Source organism: Aquila chrysaetos, chromosome 2 (assembly GCF_900496995.4).
Source record: "Aquila chrysaetos chrysaetos chromosome 2, bAquChr1.4, whole genome shotgun sequence".
Lineage (NCBI taxonomy): Eukaryota > Metazoa > Chordata > Aves > Accipitriformes > Accipitridae > Aquila > Aquila chrysaetos.
Genome location: NC_044005.1, coordinates 42,826,632 through 42,849,070, shown reverse-complemented (window position 1 = coordinate 42,849,070; position 22,439 = coordinate 42,826,632). Strand labels below are relative to the sequence as shown.

Genomic DNA, 22,439 nt, shown 5'->3' with positions numbered 1-22,439 from the left:
AGTCATCTTGCCAGATGACTAGTTCACTGTGTTTTCTTGTATTTGACATTTGTTTTCTGCCCACATTGGCACTGCTTTGGGAAAGCATCCCTATTCAGAACAGTATTTGCACATTAGCAATGGGAACAAACACATCCATACATACAAGTTAAATGTGCGCCTGACTGCTCTTCAGCTAGGCTTACAAGCACGCAAAGGTTGCCATTAATCCAAGTCCTTTCTATTTGTTGTCATCTGTGTAAAGTGCACGGGCCTAAAGAAAGGAGAGCACGCGTGTTTGTGTGTGTCCTTGTCCTGAAGGGCACCCACTTGCCAACTCTCTTTTGACAGGATTGTTTCATGAGTTTTGTGTTTCACTCTTCTCGTGCTTGTATCGTATTTAGTGTACCAGGTCCTGAGGGCAAGTGCTGTCCAAGGTTTGTCCTGTTTAATTGAATTATGGTTGCCATGGGTAGTGGAAAGGTCAAATTTCATTCTGCATCGTGAATACTGCAAGCCAAGGTATGTTACAGAGGAAGGGGGAAACCTGGCTCTCAAAGTTTGTGTCAAGGAGCCAGGGATTGAACTGACGGGGACTTTAAAAGGGTTTTATGGTAATTTGTTGCCCTACTTCCCAAGGAAATGCAGTTGGAGTTGGGTACCAAATTTAGACTTATTGGAAAACCCCAGCTCCACAGCCAAGTGCCACAGCTTTTTTTGTGCCTATTTCTATGCCATCTCTCTGCTTTCTGGGCAGAGTCCTCTGGGATAGAGTTGTGCTTTGCTTCAGACACCTAACAAAGTCCTCTCAGAGTCTCTCCAGAGAACCAAGCACAAGCAAAGGGACTGACATAAACTGCGTACTTCTAGGTAGGGCTGAGCAGGGTACCGGCGGTGGGTCTGGAAAAACACAAATAGATGCAGTGCCAGCACTTCTGGTATTTGATTTCCAAACAGTATGACATGTAGTTTGCATTTCAGCCCCTGTGCCTCATTTCAGCGTCTCTGAGGTGAGGATGGAGCTTGGTGCTCAGGGATGCCACATGTTAAGCTCTCCCCTACAGGCTCCGTAACAGCCCCTGGGGACCTCTGTACCGACCTCTGTACCAACCCGATGTACGGACCCTGCTGCAGCCCTGCCTGCGGGAGGGGGACGCAGAGGTGGGCACCCCAGTGGGAAGTGGCAGAACATCTCTGCGGGAGGGTCTGGGACACAGCAGGAAGTTTTGGAAAAAAATCTTGCAAGGTTTTGTTTTGATGTTTGCTTTTTGGTTTTAAGGATGTGAAAGGCAAAAAGCAGAGCAAGTAAAGGGAACATTCATGAGATGTCGCTCTCTAGGCAGGACTTCATGAGAACAGATGGGGAAACTGAGGCAAAAGGCAGTGCTTGAAACGTAGCCAGCTGAGTGTTGCTCAACAACATGAGAGAAAGAGAGAGAGAGAGAGAGAGAGAGAATTTGCATGCTCCATTGCATTTGATTTTCCAACATTCATATTTGAGCCCTAACAGGGAGGACAGGGTCGTGGCATGAGAGGAAATTCAGAGCATCATCAATGTGCTAAGGATTGCAGGAGACATAGCGAGCAGCTGTGAAAACTGATATAAATGGGTGGATTTCATGGCTTGGAATGACATCCCTTGTCATCAGAGGGACTTTCATTTTTGCTTACTTGCTTACAGTTTTGCTGTAGTTCTTTAATTTTGCTAGCAGTAGTAATAATAAAAGGTATCTGTGGAGGCCAGACGGCCGTAGAGCACATTCAAGCTGTAAGATCTGTTATGCCGTCTTCTTCTCAGGGCAAAACCCAAAGCTGGCTGAGTTCTGGTTTACAGTGTCAGCTTGCTGGGGATCACCAACAGCAAGACTCACTGCAGCCAGGGCACTGCCTGCTTTGGGCTTGCAGAAGATGTTCGTGCTACGTTGTCCTCCTTAATTACTGCTCTCTGGAAACATAAGGCATGGGATGAAGGAGAATGAAACAAAAAGGCTTATTTAGGTCAATTACAAAAGTACAGGCTAATTGCGAACAAAGTGGTAAAACAGGAGCAGACGGGGCTCAGAGGAAAACAATGTCAACAGTGACCTACATACTGTCGGGGAGGGAGGGGGAGGTTAGACAGCAGGCGGTGGGGAACGCATAGCTCAGCACAAGAGGGGTTTGCATGCTTCTCTCCTTTCAGGTCCCTGGGCCAGGGCCAGCCTGCGTGCGGAGTGCCGTCCGTGCAGTCTGCGCAGAGCTGGCCTAAACACGTAAGAACATCCAGGGAGTGATCAGCCAAGTGATGTAAAGGCATTGCTCCCATGTGACGTTTAGCCCCACAGGAAGCTGCAAGACCTCTTCCCCGAGCCTCAGGGCAGACCTGGAAAATAACAGCCCCCCCACTTTCCATGCAGAACAGCCCTGGAGTGAAAACAGTGTAGTTTGTACACTCTTGCTTAGGCTGCCAGAGGGAGGACAAGTGAAGGACAATCAGTTGCTTAGACACACGCTGGAAAACGTATCTTGTGATCCCTTTCTGTGCCTGTAACGGTAAGGAGCTCTCTCTAACCTAACCTGACCCAACATAACCTATAACCCAACTGAACCTTTCTACAGGAAACAGGCCCTTGGGTGATCTTAGAGCAGTAAGGCAGCAGCTTTCAACCTCTGCTCAGTGAGCCCTTGCGAGTACATTTAAGATGTTTGTGGAAGGCAGCTGTTCCCAACTACCTTTCACAAACCCCCTAAACCCACTGCCAACAGGCTGAAGTATGTAGGTGTCTGCACCTCTACTCGCTGCGAAATGTTTATGGGCCAAAACTGGGAAAGGTATAAAGTGACTCTCTAAGGGAAACCTTTATCATTCCTTGCTGAGTTCAATGGTAAGTTCATATTGTGCTTCATATTTCCAGAGAGCAGTAATTAACGAGAACAATGGAACACAAATAACTCCTACAAAAGGGAACAAGGATTTGGCATCCCTTATTTAAGTACCAGCTCAGTCAAATGCTTTCCTATCATGTGGTTTTCAGCTCTGGACTCCCCTTGCAAGTAGGGACCTCTGTATCCAACATCCAATCTCTGTATGCCTGCCAGCCCTGGCGCCTGGCCAGTCAATGAGACAGAGCCTTCTCCTATCTGCACGCCCCTGTTTGTGTCTCTACCTACATCTAAAGTCCCAGCTAACTACTCTCTAAAAAAAGACAAAGTTCATGCAAGGCTGCAGTTCCACTGTGGGCTTCTGAGACTGTCAAACCATTTGGTCCTGCGTGTAAATTGGACCAGACGCAGTTGGATCTATCTAAGCTTAAAGAAACCCCCATGGATTAGCCTGGGTAACATGTCATGGCTTATCTGACCAGCCAAAGCTGTGATGGTGGAGGGTTCACAGGACCCAGACAGTGTCTGGGACGAGTTTTTCCTCAGTACCGGCTGTATGTCCTCTCTTCTAGCCTCCGTGTAGACAGCAGGAAGCAAACACGTTTACATTCAGCAGCTACCGCATGGTATTCTGATCCCCTGCCACTGAAAAATGAACAACACGGATAGGTCCTGCTTCTGGCAAAATTTAATAGGGTTGTAACATAATTTACCCCCCTTCACAAGCTGGCTAACGCATGTATGTGTGGGCCAGGCCACAGCTAGTGGGGATAACTGTTCACGGATAACTGTTCACGTGTACCAGCTGAGAAGCTGGAACAGAAGTAGCTGGGGCTGTGGCATCAGGGGCTGGGGCTGCTGCCGGTCCCTGCAGTACCCAGGTAGGCTTGTCTGTCCCCACGACATCCAAGCACTGACCAGGCTCTCGTGAGGACCGTTCACAGCACGTGCTGCCCGAGGTGGCTGTGGGAAGTCATTCCTCCAGGCTTAAATCAGCCGGCCCAGATTGTTTTTTATCAATCACATCTGCCACCTCACAGCAAGCTTGGAAGCATACCTTGCTGCACACCGGATGCGCACATGCCTCGGGCACCAGGTGAGTCAGAACACGGCCTTGGTTTGACAGCTGAACGGACACATGTACATACTTTGCTAATTACGTTAAAAATAGTTGTAAATGAGGGCATGGATTTTGTTGATCCCTTGAAATACAGGAGAGAGACACAAGTGGACTAGTTCACCTGTTATACTAGCAGAGCCAAAATTTAAATGAATTTGTAATTTTTTCCTTCCGTTTAGGGCACATTCTTCTAATTCAGGAAAAAAAAGTGTACCTGTGCTTGGGATTTCCAAGTACCTTTTGCCTGTGCACCTTTTGTCTTATTACAGAAATTATCCATCCCTGGTAGATACAAGCCTTTTCCAAGCAGCATCTTCCTATCTTTAGTTCCGCTTTCTATACTACACGTTTTGTTTGTACTGCCCATCGTTTCTCTTTATCAGCAAAATTTCCTGGCAGCCAGCTGAACGGCATTCATGCATGTATATTTTCCCTTTTTTAAAGCTCAGCTGGGATCTGTGATACAAGCATATTCTCCCTGGATGCTTTATGAACCATAGATGTCTACATGACCTTTTCATGGGAACATATGAAGAAAAGATCCTGTGTAACTGCTGGCTGGAATCTAAACATTTCAAGTCAGGTACCAGGAGCCTGATAAAAAGACCCAGGCTACGGTTGGAAACAATTTCCAGAAACTCTGTCTGCTTATCCCTTGTAGCTGTGGCAATAAAGGAGAGAGAGGAAGGGACAAAGCTCACTGGTGGAAAACAAGTCAACAAAACCAACTAACTCTGGTTAGACTTCATCACCTGATATGCTGTCCATTGACCTTTGGAGACCTTTCTGTGTCCTGTGAAGAATCCTTGGTGCATTTTGCCAGGGCAAACTCATAACTAATTGAGAGGTTAATAATGAAATTATTATTAAGCTTGCAGTCATTTTCATAGTTGGAGAAAAATTAAATATAAAATGCCCTCTATATACTGCATGGTAGCTGCTTTTCTTCTCTTGCCCTCTACCTGTCTAGTTTCTCACATAGTTATTTTTATTCTGGTCTAGAGCAAAGCTGTTTGTCTTTCCTTCTCCACCCTCTCTGCCTGTCTGAGTGCCTGCTGTTCACTGTTCTAACAAGTCAACAGGTGGAAAAAAGGCGTTATGACCCTGCTGAATCAACATCCTGTGAGGCTAAAATGATAGCCGTTAGCCTAACTGGAAAGCAGTGCCATGGTCCTTTGGAGGTAGGAGGGCAGACAACTCTTACAGAAGAAGACTGAATGTTCTTCTTCCACAGGGTTTCAAAGTTTGTGGGAAAAATGTGTTCTCTGCTCTTCATTGCTCAGGAAAGTGGCAATGAGGGTGTGGAGCAAAATGTCTGTCCCCACTATTTTTGCAGATACACATGAGCAAGTTCAGCCCATGCTCTAAGCTGTCTGGAATGAATCTGCATGAGTGTGACGCTGATCCCTGACTAACTCACCTGGTCTCTGAGCTGGCCTCAGTTGCTCATGCTGGCTGCCACAACTTCCAGTTTGGACCTCCCTCTAGTACCAGGAGAGCAGGTCAGCTCTGGCACATCGGTGTCTGAAAAAATGAAATCCTTTCTCAGATCTGTTTCTTTAAGAAATCAATAAAAAAATGGCAAAAACAAGCTGACCGAGCAACGGTCCTGAATCATGGCTGCAGCGTGGTATCAACATGTTGGGGTTTCAGAGGCATGGGGCACCTCGCTGCCCCCCTCAACCCAGCGCTTGGGCAGCGCTCAGCAGATCCAGTGATGGGACCACGGCTGCCCCTCCTCATGTCAGCACGGCTGGCTGGAGAGTCGCGTCATGCTCCCTGCCTGGCCGCAGGTGGTGAGAAGACCTTTGTGTGTAAGGAGAACAAGTTCAAGTAAAGGTTTTAATATCACACTGAGAGGGGTCATGTAGCACTTCTGCTCCGTTGCTTTGTGTTGTCTTTTACGTGCTCTTTTTTATCATGTTATTTTTGACTAGGAAAATAATTTTGTTTAAAATCACTTCTAAAATGTTCCTTTTGCTTGGAGCCCTATGGGAGGATTACAGGATTATTTGCATGATGCTATTTCTTAGAAAAGCACAGAGGATTTCTGCAACAGAGAAAAAACATTTTCAGATACTTCATTACCTAATGCTTAAAAATACAGCATTTAGTTTATTGAAGCATCTGTTCTCTCCCATTATTTATGGCATCCCTCAGAAGACTACTTTAAGAACACATCATTCAAGACCAAATGCCAAAATAAAATGATATAATTTATTCACGGTACGTCGTCCTTTCTGGCAAGGAAGAACTCACAACCTTTAAAGTGAAGCTGAGAGTCCTGTTGCCTTTGGTTATCATTAACTGATCTCAGTGAAGGTGCTGCACTGTGGAGATGGGCCCTACAGGAACATATTGCAAAAGACAAGCCTTGTTCTGAAGTAAAGGCCATCTACAAAAAGGCGAGCAGTAGTAAGAAGACAATAGTGGCACAACAAAAGGAACAGCAGTAATCGGTGGGGTGGGTGAGCACAGCGAGAAGCACACACACCATCACAAGCCACACATGCACGTGTACCTTTAATGAGCTTCGACAGAAGCAGCAGCAAATGACTGGCCAGCAGATTACCAGCTTGACTGCTGCCGTGGGAGAGCTTATTTTGGACACCATGAGCAAGAGCAACATCAGGAAGCATGTCATGGAGCAGCAGGCTTACCAATTGCTTCTAGACATGCCACTGGATGAAAAGTAGAAGGTTATTTCTCTTCATTTCAAGTTATTTGGTATTTATTGGAGGATAGGACTGGGAGAACAGAAGCCATGCAGGTTAGCATCAACTACTCCAGTTTCACCCAAGCTAAAGCTCTAGTAGTTGTAGAGTCAGTGCAAGGGTTTTGCACTAACTTTTCGTAAGTCTGATATTACAATTGGAAAATCGGGCCCTTCTAATGATGAAACAGGTGTGTGGTAAGACTTGTACTGCAATACCTAGAGGAAGCTGGTGATTCCTGCTTGTTTTCCTTCTGTATTAATAGGATCAAAGAAAAAAAAGAGCAAGTGTTTATATTAATAAAACTACAGAAAAAGTTTCTTCAGAAATCACGGGCAAGATCCTTCTCTTTAGGATGAACTTAAGAAACTCTGTGACATTTCATCCTGCTTAAAAAATAACTAGAAAGGTAGTATGCTTTAGTCAGAAAATCAGAAACATCCATTCCCTGTCCCGGTTCCTTTTCACTGAATTTAGAAGTCCACTGATGTTTCAGAGTTAGCCTGTCTCTTCAGTCGCTTCACAGACACAAAGACTTGTAATCACAAATCACATTATGCTGTGCTCAGCTTTCAACAAAAGAGGAACAATGCTAGTTGCATTTAAACAGCGTCTCCCAAGCAAACATCTCAGCTGTCCCTTGTTTTCAAAGACATCCCTCAGTTCTTTCTCAAATGTATGCATGTTTCTCCCAAATGTGATGACTCTGATGTTTTACTGTTGAACAGCAGAAATTTAAGAACTATCAACGATTCCCCACCCCACACCCGTGCAGTGCCAGGTCCCAGTCCTGTACAGGCTGGTGCACATTTTTAACTCCACGTCCAGTGTGAGTAATTCCACACGCTAGAATTGATAGTCTGGATAAAACTAAGCACATGTGTAAATCTTCATAGAAGAGGGATTTTATTTTTGCAGTAGCAGCTCTGGTTTCCTTCATGAATTTCTCCTCATCCTTAGCAACAGGGCACTGTTATTCAGCAATAGGACAATAGGGTTGGTAGGAATGGACAACATTCACATTTTCTAGAATAATCCGTTTCTTATGTGCCACCTCTTGGGTTGCAGGCCGTGTCTGGGGCTGAAAGCTAAGATACTAAATGATTCTATGATTCTATACTTACATTCCTATTATTTTAAAAATAATTGCAACATTACCAACTCTTGCAATTTTATTGTAAATCTCACCAAATTTGGTATCTTCCAGAAAGCCCCGATTCCTGGAACCTTGTGACTTTTTGATATAGCAACAAACGTGGATTTTTCTATGGCACCTGCGTATCAAAACTAAAGCCTAACAAAGGTTAGAAACTGACATTTTAAATTCACTTCCTGCAGGTTACTATGACGTGACTGGAGCTGATAGAGATTAGATTAGAAAGATGTCCTGTGTTATGCCTCTGGGTGTTTTCATCAATACATTCAAGTTTCTGACCAGTCAAGCATTAAGATCCTAGTCCTGCAAACCCTTGTGCCTGCTCAGAATCCCACTTTGAATGCAAACAACCTTTTCCTGAAATTCAGGTGGTGCAGGTTCATATAGTCACAAGCCGCGACGGTGGCAGTGTCCTGGCCACAATGGGCACCATTAAGGGGAAGACCATAGCCCATGTGGATCGTCTGTCATGGTAAATCTATGCCTGAACTTCAGCAAATTTTCACGGACTGTATTTTTTGAATGATCACATCCAATTGCTATGAATACTCTGGGTTTGAATTAGTCACTGAAGACAGGACAGTCACCAAAGTTGGGAAAGGGGGGAGGGCACCCATGATAGGAAATAGGGAGCCAGAAAGATGCTCCAAGGACAGAGGATAGATTGCAGTAAATGGCAGAGCATGTTAAGGAAGGGGTTGCTAGCAGCAATTTTCCATCCTAAGAAATGCTGGTTTTCTTTCTCCCCTTTAGGGCTTTGGTGTGGACATGTATGTTAGGCCAGTGTGGACATGTACAGTCTCTCTGAACTCCTCTCATGTGGTTAGTACCTGCCATGGCATGGTAGGGCAGCTGTCTGTCCCCATTTGAGAAGCACAGGAATTGGCACAGTGGCTTCTGAACTCTTCCGTGGGGAACAGCTATTGGGCAGTTCCAGGGCAAAATCTTCTTGCTGGCTTGGTATATGTTTGCTTCTAGGCTCTTGCCTGCTGTAAGCCAGCACACAGATGTCCAAATTTCTGACTCCATGGGCTCCATCCCTGCATCTTGCTGTGACAGTGGGCTGCCAGACTCCTAGCAAAAACTTTGGAGAGCTGTGGGAAGAAGGAGCTCCAGGACATCATCACAGGTGGGAACCTATGGGAACCTATGCACTGGAGTCCTACCATGCCATTGTGGGGCCGTGGAGTCATCCAGTAACGTCCAGCTCAGCTGCTTTGGGTTTGGCTTTGCCAGCAGCCTCTGTGCCAGGTAGCTCTGTGACCACTGTAGCCCCAGTAAAGGATCCAAACACCAGATGTATAGTGTTAGTAGACGTGTATCATCCAAGTGAGGCTACCCTGTGGTAAGGCTGTCACTCAACAACTTTTTCACCTCCACAGTAAAATGCAGGACCCATGTCTGTCCGGAGGCACCCTCCTGCCCTCAAGAAGGCCTGGAGACCCCGCGGGTGTCACAGCAATGCTGCGTGCCAAGGCCAACCCGGCTGTCCCACAGCACGCGAGCACGCTCCGACACCCTCAGTCCCCTCTCCCACCCGGGAGCGTCAGGGCCACGCAGCCCCACAGCTCCCTGCCCTGTCACTTCCCCAGAGGGCTCCTGTCAGCACGGGCAGGCTGCGGTGCCAAGCCAGAAACGGCTGGCCCGGGTGTGTGTGGGACAGACCGGCCAGGGCGGCACCCCCAGCCACAGCAAACGCCCTCCAGGAACGGGGACGGGGACACAACCGAGGGCCCTGAGGGGCGGCGGGCACGGCAGAGCGGGTCTCCCCCCGCCCTTGCTTCCCCCGGCTCCCGCTCGTCTCTTGGGTGGGAGACAAGTTTCCCCCAGTTTCCCGCCCCGACCCTCACAGAGCGCCGGACCTTGACCAGCGCCAGCCCCCACATCCCACCTAACGGTCGCCGCGCGCCACGATCCCTCCGCCAACCCTCCGCCAACCCTCCGCGCCGCCCCGTCTCCCTCCGCCGCCCCCCCCCCGCCACCGAGCTCCGCGCCGCGTTTTGACCCGCGCGAGCCGCCGTAGCGCGGCCGGGCGGCCGGCCCGGGGCTGCGGGCGGCGCTGCGGCCGCCGGGGGGAGCGGCTGGGCGGGCGCTCGAGCCCCTGGGCTCCCGGGGCCGGCGCGGGGCTCGGCGGGCGGCCTCGGCCCCCCCCCGCGTCTGGCCGTGGCCCTGAGACTGCGGAGCCGAGCCGCCCCCCCCCCCCCCCCGCCTTCGCCGCCGCCGCCGCCGCTGAGGGAACGGCCCCCGCCCCGCCCGCGGGGGCGGCCCGCGCCGCGGCCCCTCCTCGGGGGAGGCCGGCTGCATGGGCAGGCGCTGCGGGGCACCGCGGTCGCCGGCCTCGCCGCTCCTGGGCACCAGGTAGGAGAGGTTTAAGCCGGCGGGTTGGGGTTGGGGCTGGGGCTGGGGCGGGGGGAAGGAAGGAAGGAAGGAAGGAGGCGCGTCCACCTCAGCCCGCAGCGCTGCCGCCGCGGGGAGAGGGGCTGGCGGTTGTGCTGACTTGGACGTTTCTCCCTCCCTCTGCTCTCTTTCCCCTTCTCTCTTTCTCGCTCTCTCTTCCCCCCGCCCCCATTTTGCACGGAAGCCGGGAAGATAATTCACTGCAGGCTTTGACTGGATCCCTCTTTCCCCCCCCGGCGACCGCCGGCGCTTCGGGTAAGGTGGACGTTTTGGCCGGGGGTCTGTAATCGCTGGCAGCAGTTACAGTTCCTCCTTGATCCCCTTTATAAGTAGGGGGTGCGGGGATGTGAAATATCATATGCCTTTCTTATCAGGTATCACCCGCTATATATATATATATACACACATATATATGCGTGTGTGTACTTAAAGCAGAGCTAAATTTGTGAGAGTTAAAAACTCCCTTGTTTTTATTCTCGGTGTGCTTCTGTGACTTGGCGTTTAATAATCAAGTACAGCCTTGTGCTTTACAGACTGTGAAGCCTAAGGTGGAATGGATGTGTATGGAGCAAAAGCAAGGGGCTGGATGGACCCCATTAATGGAGTCCAATGGTGGGAATATTTGTCTTTGTCATAAAATGAAACTGAAGTGTAAAACATCTAAATTTTGGAACTGGGAATTGGCTTAGCTGTGCTAATTGATACTAAAAGGATGATAATTTTTGTGGAAGCCTCTGAGAATAAGTAATACTGCACCCACCCTTATCATAAACTCTTGTATTTGGCATTTCTTGCAAAGAATGAGGCTGGAATTTATTGCAAATGTCGTATTGACCCACGGGTGCATCTTTCAGTTTAGATTACTGCTGATTTGATCCTCTGGAATCTGCAAAAGGAAAGTCTGCCAGCCTCTGTGAATAGCTTTGCAGTGTAACAGGAGTGGAGTTCCCGAGCCGAATCGCTGAGAGATATGTGAACGAGTGTAAGCAAAGCTGAGCACATCGGTATTTCTGCCGCAAACCTGGGCTCGTTACCCAGGCACAGTTCGTGTGTGGGGTGAATACCCTCTTGGCACCTGGAGATGATGTCGGTCGAAGGGTCTACAATAACAAGTCGGATCAAAAATCTGCTTCGCTCCCCTTCCATTAAGCTGAGGAGAAGCAAGCCTGGAAACAAGCGTGAAGATATAGGCAGCAAGGTGAGTGCTATGTGGTGTGGCCAGCGTGCTTTAACTTTGTTGCCTAAGGTCCCATCTGTACTAACGATACTGCTTTGGGAGACCCGGTATAACTGTAGAGTGATGCAGAGCAACTGATAAGTGACTGTAGTCTGTCTTTTAGTTGGGATCTTTACTCTGCTGCAGATCCTTGCTAAAGCCTGGGTCCCTCTTCTGAAACACATTCTTTTTGCTTGTGTGGTGTGTACCCAGTCTGTATCAGAAAGCTTTTGGTATTTCCCACACTGTGGTGTGTGGAGTTCTTACGGATAACTAACAGGAGAAATGTAATGCTGCCTCTTCCTCCATGTTTCCAACTGCTAACCTGCATTACCACCAGCTAACAATACACAAAGACCTGTTCTTCTGTGTAAGCAATTGCTCTCAGCCCCACAAAGGAGTGTTCTGTCAGCATGTGGGGAAGGGTGGGATGGTCTGAAAGATGGAGGATGTGGCATGTGTCTCAGAGGTGACTGTTCAGATGGGCGTTCCACAGGCCTGGATGGGCTTTCCTCTGTGTTCCTCCTCTGTGTGCCTCAGACCCCCTTCCCTCGGGATGTCTTGTCTGGGGTATAATTGCTTCTACCTGAAAAATCCATCATTCTTCTTGGTGTTGTGGAGAATTCCTGACAGACAGGCACTCACTGGGAATTGGCTGGTGTCATGAGGAGAGAATGACTTAACCCCGGCTGCAGGGAGAACAGGAGCTTGGTGGCATTGCCTTATGCTGACAGCAGGTGCCTGAGTCAGGGCACCTCGTTCTGTCCCTGCCACTGAATCACCTGTAACCCTGGGCAGATCACTCAGCCTTTGTGTAGCTCGCTCTCTCCATAAATAGAAAGCTTAATCCCTCCCCCCTTGTGAAGTCTCACTAATAAATAAGAAATGCTTGTAATCCATGACTGCAAAGTGCATTCATTTGTCACAAAACAGTAGTGCTTCCAAATTTATTTCTTGAAGAGTGTGTGTAAAACTTCAGGGGAAATAAATGACATTTTGCCTAAATGTCCTGTCCCCAGCATGAAATCTTGTTCTCAGAACTCTGGTTCAGGTCAGAGTTTTCCCGAGATGGCTGTTTAATACCAAGGAACACAATATTCTTCTCCTGCCAAGCAAGAGAAAAACCTGCTGGGCTTCCTCAAAGTTGTCTAGAGGAGAGCCCTTGGTGTTTGCGCGTGACCGTGGTGTGTGCATGTGCATGCATGTACTGCATTTAATGCAGCCTGTGGACTGCCAGTGAAACGTGCTACGTAGCTGTTGCTGAAGAGCAGTTTGTTGATCTGTATTCTGCAGAGACCTCTGTCGAAAGAGCCAAAAGCCACCTGTACCACCATGTACAGTGGGCATTGGATTCTGGGTCTGTAAGTAGGAGCTGAGGTCTGCACACTCCTTTTCACAGCTGGGACCTGCTGCTACGTAACCCGGGTATTCTCTGGTACCTGTTTCGTTTTGTTTTCCTTGCACATGCCTTTTGGAAGAGCTCCATTGTATCCCTTGTGCTGTCTCCCAGTGCGCAGCCAGGGCTGTCTGATCCCCTGGGGATATCATGGATTCATTCCACACCATCAAATTAGGGTTTGAGGGCTGGATTTTGTGTATCTTATTAGTAAGAGCAGTTAATCAGTGAGATGTAAAGGAACTGCTGGGGAGTTTGCTGGTAGAAACAATTTGTCCTGAGGAGGAGTTAGGTGCTGGTGTTGGTTTCCTAAAGCGATCTGCTCTGAATTTCCCTCAAATGAGTTATGGCCTGCTTTCAGTGGGACAGCTGGAGTGGGCAAGGCAAAAAGGAGTGGGCCCCTTACCAAAGTTCTGACATATGTTGGATATCTGTGGAGATGCTCCCTCTGCTATGTGTGTGCTCCTCTGCCTTCCAAGGTGGGAAGCAGCTCTACTTTTCTAAAATAGCAGGAAACAGATCCTCTCAGTCTGCTATTTGGTGTGAGTGTAAATCCCTTGGGAGTGAAATTGAGCCTCATACGCATCGCTCCTGAAGGATCTTTGCTGACCTGCAGGGAGGGTTTTTTTGGGCATCTTTGTCTCTTGGACTTTTTGAGAAATGACTGCTCCAAGAGGCGCATGTGACTGTAGTCTCATGGAAGGGCCTGTGAGGCTGGTAGCTTTAGCTGGTCATCTCTGCTGAATGCTGCTTGGTTACATAGGATGGAGCAGGACTGTTGCCCTAGATTAATGCCTGAAAGGTGATATTGTGCTTTGTATGTGCAGATGTAGGTGAAAAGCAAGCCCTCAACAGCCCTGTGGTTCCTCTGAGTCCCTCAAGCTTTTATTGCAACCAGCTGCTCTATTTAAGATGGACAAGCACCCTCAGTGACACTGCCTTGACTTCCACGAGCTGTGATTTTCCGCTCCAGTGGAAAGTGTCCCTGGTCTCCCTGCTCTTTCCTAAACAACCCTTTGGCAGTGTGAGGCCTCTCTCAGTGGTTAGGGACAGACCCTTTGGGCAGTTCGTTATGCTGAAGAGAAGCCCTGTGAAAATTGGCTCTTTTCTGTGAAGCAGCCATGTAATGCTGGGCTGGACGTGGGCAGGCTGTAGGAGGCTGGCTCCGCAGAGACCTGTTTGTGCATTGCTCTGGAAGGGGGAGTGTGGGTAAGTAGAGATATTTTGCATGAGGGCTGTGCAGGACATGCAATGTGTTACTTGGGAGCTGTACAAGAGAGAACTTGTTTTGTGACTTTCATTAGGACTTATTTCTTGCCTATAATTAATGCACAGTTTTACTGTACAGCTCCAGGAGATCTCTACAGGAGTAAAACTAAGGAACCAATACATAATCATGGATATTTAAAAAAAAAAAAAAAAAAAAAGGGGGGAAGGAACAGGAGCTCTTTAAGTAAAGCTTGTTGACAGATTGGATGTAGTGTTTGGTTTTGTTGCTGCTTTTTGGAAACAAATTTTGTTTTGTGGGAGTCCTGATTTTTGTTGCTGCCTGACTAGCTCTGTGTTTAGACTTCTTTTTTTTTTTTTCCCCTCTGATGTTCATGGCTTGAATCCACTTTTTCGGTCCTCTGTAGATGTCCATTTTTTGTATTGAACCAATATAGACCTAGATGTACAGTGGCTTATGTCTAGGCCTGTTGATTGTTGGGATTGTAATATGTCATTGTGGCAGCTGGAAGCTGAAATTTCCCCAGATAAGTTCGCTGGCCTGCATTCAGTTTCTAGAGGATTACTAGTCCTACCAGAAACCCAGTCGTGCATCTGGTCATCATGTTTGTGATTCCAGTAAAGACGCAGAGTTGAAAACTGGGCACTGAGTGCCTTTGAAGCAGCATCAGCATCGATCACCCTGAATGAGCAGCACTAGCGGGACAGTGGGGAAGCTATGGGTTGAGCCATCTCCCATTGCTAAAATGTCCTGCTTGCTGTAGTACCCTGCAATTTGGCTACACAAATCTCTCTCTGCTCACAGAAGTAATGTACCTGAGCAGGTACAGTTCCTGCAGAGGCTGTTCATATTGTTAAGCTCTGCTTTTGTAAATACAAGCATCTTTTTAACTGATGTAGCTGTGCCTATTTTTGGGTGTGCGTGGGGGTATCCTCAGTCAAACCAGATTATGAATGTCAATGTAGAAACAAATTGCTACAAAACCTGCTACAGGCTTTTCCCTAAAAGGGTAAGCCGGTGAGTCAAAGAAACACATTTGGAATTTGCTGCTTGTTTCTTTGATCTCTCCTGTTTTTTCTAAGCCAGAAACATTTCAAGTTGCCAGTTTAAAAGAGCGCTTTGACTAATACCTGACATTCCCCAGCAGGAAGTCATTCAGCACGGGGACTGTTGTATTGTGGTCTCCCCCTGCCAAGTGTCATGCAAGCGTGTGCAGCTGGAGCACCTGTTCCCTCTCCATGATGCTGGGTTGGACTGGGTGGCTCTGCAAAATCTTTTTGAGAGCTTTTGTTCTGAAAATGAGCCCTGACTGAGTTGCTCGTAGTGGGAGAGAGCTTCCTGTCCTCCTTTGGTGAGGCATGGTCTGTTCTTACTGCCAGCTTCTGGGCTCCATGGTTAGGGCAGCAGAAACACATATGCATACCACTCTGTCCTGCTGGTGAGCAGGCACAGATTTAAGAGGGAAGAAGATCCATGAAAGCTTGAGACCCCTCATGCCTTGTCATGCCCCTTGCATTCCCAACACAGTTCTCCAGCTCCTTAATCCCCTGAGAAGCTGCGGGGCTTGGGCTAGGATCACAAGCTGTCCTGGGCACAGGAGAGTGGAGTAATGTTTCTGGCCTGGCTGTAGCTTCCTGCCCTTCAGTACACAGTCCTTTTTGTTTGGAAAATACTGTAGCTTCCAACATGAATCAGTTGAGACTGCTGCTGGTCTTAACCAGATCAGTTGAACCTGAATTGGAGTAGAACCAAAAACCACACAAGTTTGATTCACTGATATAAATGCTTCAAAAATCATCACCTCTTACTAAATCATTTAAGGTGCAGCTGAGGCTTGTTGCAGAGTGGGATTCTTTGTACGTCTTTGGGAACAACTTGCTCCTGCAGCAGCAGAGTCTGCTGGGTTCCTCGTGGGCAGCATTTTCCAGGGAGCTGGATGCGGGGCTGAGCAGCCTGACTGTGTGGGTGAGGTAGAGAGCAGCCTGTCTGATGCTGTCAAGCTTTTGTTTTGGCAGGATTTGGAAGGGTCTTTTACATAATGATGGTACTTTTGAGGAGCTGTTCAGCACAGTATTGCCCTATTCCCCTTCACCACTCCACTGGAGAATGAGCAGTGATCAGCCCACCAGCTCTGGTACCAGTGCAGCCAGTGGCAGCGCTGAGAGGATGCATCTAACCCTGGTCTGGCCTTCTGCTGCCGTACCTGTTCTGCTTCAACATCCATGAATGTTGCTTGGCCGCAGTTGATAACTAGTGATCTCGCTCTCAGCTCTGCACTGCTCAGTCTAAACACGCCCAGTTGCTTCAACAGCTTAGGGGCTGCTGTCCAGAGATAGAAGGCGTTTCATGTCTGTCTCTGGTCAGGCTTATAACAGTGTCCCTTAAAGCAGGGGACAAAGGCTGGTTAGCTTCTCCATAGCCAGACCTACATTTCAGTGGCATGTCTGTGTCTGTAGATAAGAGTCAGTGGAACAACTGAGAGTGTCATAGCTCAGGAGCTGAATCCTTCCCTACTGGACTGCTCTGGTCCCCTCTACTCCATGCTCAAGCACATGGTGCTCAAGATGACCCTGTGTTTGTTAACAATTCCACACACGTTTTCCTCGTTCCATTCTTTGCTCTATGAATGTTATGCCTTGTCCTGAAATTACAGGGCGATCTGGCTAGCTCTCCTGGACTGAATTGGAGCCGAACATGAGTGTTAAGTGTAACTTACAGCCACAGGGCATATCAAAGCCAAAGTTTTTCTGCTGATGGACTGCAGCACCAATTGCTTTTGGTTCTTGAAGTATGGTGGATATAAAAGCATATAGCAATTCAGCATGTTTGGTTTTGTAACCTGCAACTGTATCCATGAAGCACTGTGATCCTTCTTGCCAATCTTGAGACAAGATTGCTGGAAAGATCCACCCTTCTATCCACCCCTAAATAATGTGCTGTCTTTACCGTGAAAGACAGCAGGAAGACCTCTCCATGGCAGAGGGGGAGCGGTGATGTGCTAACAGCTGAGGTGCAGTCAGCATAAATAACACAAACCAGGTCATTTGCCTAGTGGGTTTAAATGGTTCTTGCTTCCCCTGGGTAGTCATATGCTGCTTACCTGGATGGTCTTTTAGAGCTGCTGAGGTCTTGCCTTGCATGTTGTTCTTCACCTCCTTCAGATGAGCTGGGTATTCTGAGAAGGCATGTGGGACTTGGCTAACCTGGCTGGAGAGACTCGTAAGCAGGTTTTACTCTGTCCGTGCTGTGCTGGGTAAGCTGTACACATATAAACTGATGACCCCATTTTGCTTGTGGGCTGTTGTTCTGCAGTGGGCTGTGAAGTATGTAGTGTTTTGCCACAGACCTGGCTGGGATGGTAAGATGGCAGAGGTCAGGGCTGGTCAGAGGTGTTGCAGGCGGTACATTTGCTGCTTGCTGGTCAGAGCTGTAGTTCACTGTGGTGCAGGGAGGGCTGGCGGAGAAAGGCATCCACAGACACAGTGGAAAGAGAATTCCAAAGCGTACCATCTGTTTCACTAGCTGTGTGCTTGGTACTACCTGTGGTGTATCACCTCATTTGTTTCAGGAGGGCAGAACAGTTGAAGTGATGGTTGGGAGTCAGGCCAGGTTGGACCACTATTTGTATCATCAAGGGTCTGCAAGTCCCTGTAAAATTACTTGTATGTTATTTCACTCTCCTCTGTGTCTACTGGAAAGCAACTGCAGGGCATCACCTTCATTTCCAGCTGAGAAAGTGGTGGTCAGCATTTTGTTGGCCTGGCAAATTTGAATAGATATTTTGCTTCCTGTTGATCAGGTCTTAGGGAGAAGTTGCTGGACTAGCCTTGGTACAGTTTTCTCTGTGAAAGCAAACATCATGTACTAGCTAGTCTTTGGCTTTTTTAAAAGGTCTCTTGTCTTGATGTTTGGGACAGGGACTGGCGCTTGCATGGCGGTGAAACAGTGCTTAGCAGAATGGAGCCCTGACATTAGTGCTGAGTGATCCCAGCTAAGGTCTGAATAATTAACTAGTACCAAGCCCAGTTTCAGTCACTTCAGGCTTCTGTTTGTGTCTGATGTACCTGCCTCTGCAGAGCTGGAAGTTTCTGAGGGCTCCTGTACGTGCGTAGCAGGGTTGTGGCGTGCTCTCTGCTCTGGCTTCCAGCTCTAGATGTGGGCTGATCCCTGTGCCTGAAACCCTGTGGGCTCTGCTGAGGCTGTACCCACCAAAGGGTGGCTACTGCAACTCAGAAAAACCTCCCACTACTTCCTTTCACCACAGTGCTGCTTAGCCTTGTCTTGAGCATGTCTGCATGTTGTGCGAGGAAAATACAGCTGAGGCCTGCGGCTGTTGTAACCAGCAGTGGATCTGTGCCGTGTCATCTGTCTTAAAAAATATTAGTGCAAAGGTGGGTCGCTGCTAGTATTTGTATGACCATAGGCTGCAGGAGCATCCCATCTCTACCTTGCTTTGGTGAGCATTGGATAGACATGTGATAAAGTAGACCCAGCCCAGAGGAGCTTCAGGCTTAAAAAAAAAAAAAAAAAAAAAAAAGGTGTGGGGGGAATGGGATATGCTTTTCCTATACAGACATATGTCTAAACTCCCACAGAAAGTCTGAGACAGACCTAGAAATTGAATCCTGATCCTCTGAGGCCAAATCTTAGCCTTAGCCACAAAGCCCAGCCTCTTGCAGATTACCAGGGATGTTTCTCGCCTCTTCCCTGTGACGACTGTGTGTTCATTTAGGATTATTTGCTTAAAAGTCCCCAAACTGTGCTGTTGTAAATGCTGACTTGGTTCCATTGTCACTAATGATTTCAGGAGCTCTGGTGATGATGACTTTCCAACAGGCTCAAGCAGATTAAGCACCATATGAATTAGAGCTGTGGAAACCCCAGTAAGCCTTGTAATTTTGCTAGTGTCCCAGGAGACCAGTATTGTTGTTAGTTACTGTGGGGAAACTCTGATTGAAAATAGTACTGTAGAAGTCTATGAATTGCTGGTGTATTCAGTGTTTCCAAGTCAATAGCAATAAAAGCCAGTCCCGCTTGTTCTCTCAAATACAGTATTAAAATTCACAGTTGGTCAAGAAGGCTAATGTGATTTAACAACTAATATGAGATTTCTTACCTGGTGGAATTTGAACAATGACATTCCTTCCTTACAGTGATGGTTCTTTAATTTCTGCATCTCCCAAACACCTTGCATAGTTAGGCTGAAATTTCCCTCATCATGGATCCAGAGAGGCTCCTTTCTCTGGAAGAAAGATTATTGGAGGCTGCATAGTAGTAGAGAGTCGCAACACTAACAAATGGCTTGAGAGCAGGCAGATGGAGGAGTTTCTGAAAGAAGGAGAAAGCAACTTTACGGCAGTGTCAGTGGATTCGAGGATACCGACTTGTAAAGCTCTCTGCTCTTGTTTTTCTTCCAAGTAGGCACTGTGGAAAACAGTGTTGCCTGTTCAGAAACTCTTCACTATCCACAGGTAGGCCCAGCACAGGGCAGGTGTTTGAAGTGCCAGTAGTGAAGTGTTAGCTATGTCTCCTGTGCTCAACAGTGGGAGCCTTTGAGCTCTCCCAAGGGCTTTGAAATTGGTTGCTCACCTTTGAGTAGCACATAAGGGGCTGCTTGCCTTTTAAGTCTTGTTTGTACTAGGGATGCTTTCATTTGCCAAAAAAAAAAAAAAAAAAAAAAAAAAAAAAAGAAAAAAAAGCGCCATTGCTCAGCCCAGGACTTTGCACCAAAGGAGCTTGAGTTTGTTACACAGTCCCTAATGCATTCTAGATGCTGGAGTTGCTGAAACACTGAATAGGACTGAGGGTGAAAGGAGTGTGTGCAAGACCTGCCTCCTTATTTGGTGATTGCTCTTGGTGCTCAGAACTTGCTGTGCTCAGTGCTTCAGCCATGGCTGTGTCATGGGGCCTTGACTTGGACCATAAGGGGATAGGGATGGTGTCAGAGGTATCCAGAGTGGGCATGAGTGTAAGGGTGTACTTGGCTAAGCACATGCTTGTGCTAGAAACAATTTGCAAGCTGAGCTTCTACAACAAGCTGTCCTAATGGTGACACAGCATCAAAAGAGTCTATTGAATGATCCTGTCCCTCAAAGAAAGAGGCTATACCAGTAAAAGGACTTCTTTTTGCTAGTTACATTGCACCAATAGTAGTGTCTTTTCTGCAGGAGCTTTGTCTGGGCTAAGAATGATGTTTTTCACGCTCCTAACCAATGCTTCTGTGCTGCTGAAGCGTGTAAACGTGGAGCGAACCTTGAAACAGAGCTGTGTATATATATATATTTTTTTTAAATGCAGTTAATGGTTTTGGATTCTGTGCTCCGCTCTTCAGACTGTCTCTAAGCCTCTTGTTTCCCCTCAATGTAAAACAGACAGGATACTTACCCACTTACTGCAAAGTGTCCCAGCATCCAGGGCTTTGAAACAGCTGCGTAACTCCTTGCATTTGGCTTATCTCCCAGTTTTGAACTAGATGCAGTGGTCCCAAGCACAGTTGTTTCAAACATGCTTTGGGGTGTCATCCTTCTCGAGCAGCTGGGTCTGAAAGCATTGCTGACTGCAAACTGGAACTGACAAATTTGGGATCTGCTTCATTTGTTTTAAGCCCATCTTGTCACAACTCACCTGGTTTTCTTGGACTGAATCATGGCCAGACAGGCTTCAGAAATGGTTCTGTGTATCTTGCCCAACTGTGAGGGCTAGCTGGAGGGTGTTTGGCCAGCCTGTGCCCTGAAGCCCGCTATGGGAGTGGTGGTGGAGGGGAATGGGGACAAGATGACATAAAGCGCTCTTAATGAAATGCATTAACGAATATTTCTGATGAGCATGCAGCGGGCCTCAATGAACGTAGTAGTCATTTCTAAAAGCCTGAGCTGCTTTTGAGGCTGGAATTGGGATTCCACCTTCTCCTGCACCAGGAGGATAATCGTCCTCCCTGATAATCCACGGTTTGTGCTGCATGTCTCTGCAGGCTTCCTGAGCTAAGCTGTTGAGATGTGTTTTACATGCAATCAGCAGTGTGAATAACTGGCACTGGGGGAGGATGAGGGTAGGGTCCTCTGGGCGAGAGGTAGCTTTCTTCAGCTTCCTCGCCGCTGACTGCTTTGGCTGTGTTTTTGGCTGTAACTTCTGGAAGAGCAGGTCTCTTGAATCACCGTTGTGGTGGGTGCCTTATAGTTGCTTGCTTTGCAAAGTCCTTGGCCCACTTTCTGTAGCGGGGCTGCAGATAAGCTTTTTGATGTCCGAGACCTACGATAACTACTTTTTTGCTGGAGCCATCAGTGGAAAACAAGAACATAGTGGCGGGGGAGAAGGTGCAGCGCCTGGACTATCTCTGCTGTGCATCGGAGCTGCTCCAGGTCCTTGGAATGAGCATCTCCGCCCAGGAGCGTCTGAATGTAAACACGACCGTCGATAAAATGGCCAGTGGGCTGATTTATGGCCTGCAAGGCGTGCTGGAGCGGAGGTGAGAGCTGGTGGGCGACGCAGCACCGGGGCTGCAGCCGCACGGCCTGGCCTGCCCGCTGGCTGCTTGCTGGCAGTTTCGCGGGGTGGGCGTGCGCCTTCTGCCCTCGCTCCTTCCCCCGTCCCCCGTCCGCCGTTCCGGCGCTGCTCCGGCCGCTGCAGCCGCGCCGGAGCCCGCGCAGCTCCCGGTGGGTCGGTCGGTCGGTCGGTCGGTCGGTCAGCGGCCGGGCCGGCTGCCGGCGCGGCGCCGCGGAGGGGGGGCGGTGCCTGCGGCCTCCCGTCGCCATGGAGACGCCGCCCGGCCAATGGAGGCGGGGCGCTCGGGGGGTGGGGGGCGCGCTGGCCCCGCCCCCGGGCGGCCGCGGCGCGCCATGTGCGCGGCGCTGTATTTACCCCGTGGCCGCGGGCGGGTGCCCGGTTTGGAAGGGCTGCTCTGGGCACCGCTCTCCCGGCGCCCTTCCCAGGGACTGTACCCTTGGGTAAGCCCGTGCCGGTTAATTTAAACACAGGCTTTGGAAAAAAACAGACAAACCAAGCTTCCAGTCTAGACAAACCCTCTATGATATGCCGAGAGTCAGTGTTGTCTCCAGACAGTGTCTGGTCCTTTGTGGTGGAGCTCTGGTGACCAGGGTTCCAGGCTGGAAGAGAGCACCAGGTTGCCCTGGGTAATAACACTGTCCTCTGTGGTAGAGGATGTGGTTCCATGAGATGCACCAGGCAGCGCCCAGCATCTCTGCTAAGGGAACTGAATTGTCTTGTTAGTTCAGGAAAATCTGCCTCTTTCTTTTGTGAAACGAAAGCATTTTACAGGGGTTTTACCTGGCACTGGGGTAGCTCTGAGGTCACCAGGAATGGAGAAATACTGCTTACTGTGGAGAGTCTTGTGATGTTCCAGTGGGAAGAAGAG

At 48.6% G+C, this 22,439-nt stretch overlaps 1 protein-coding gene across 8 annotated transcripts in view; it reads left to right on the top strand.

The window, feature by feature from the left end:
• Positions 1-10,049: 10,049 nt before the first annotated feature.
• MAPKBP1 (mitogen-activated protein kinase binding protein 1) overlaps positions 10,050-22,439 on the top strand; it is a 107,935-nt gene continuing 95,545 nt past the window's right edge. For 5 of the 8 annotated variants that reach the window (XM_041118294.1, XM_030038234.1, XM_030038243.1 and 2 more), the window contains exons 1-2: positions 10,050-10,189; positions 11,083-11,426. In XM_041118294.1, coding sequence (XP_040974228.1) covers positions 11,310-11,426 — 117 coding nt within the window. In that variant the 5' untranslated portion in view covers positions 10,050-10,189; positions 11,083-11,309. Of the gene's footprint in view, positions 10,190-10,412; positions 10,484-11,082; positions 11,427-22,439 lie in introns of those variants that run through there. The other 3 variants (XM_030038187.2, XM_030038191.2, XM_030038225.1) reach the window with 3 other exon arrangements.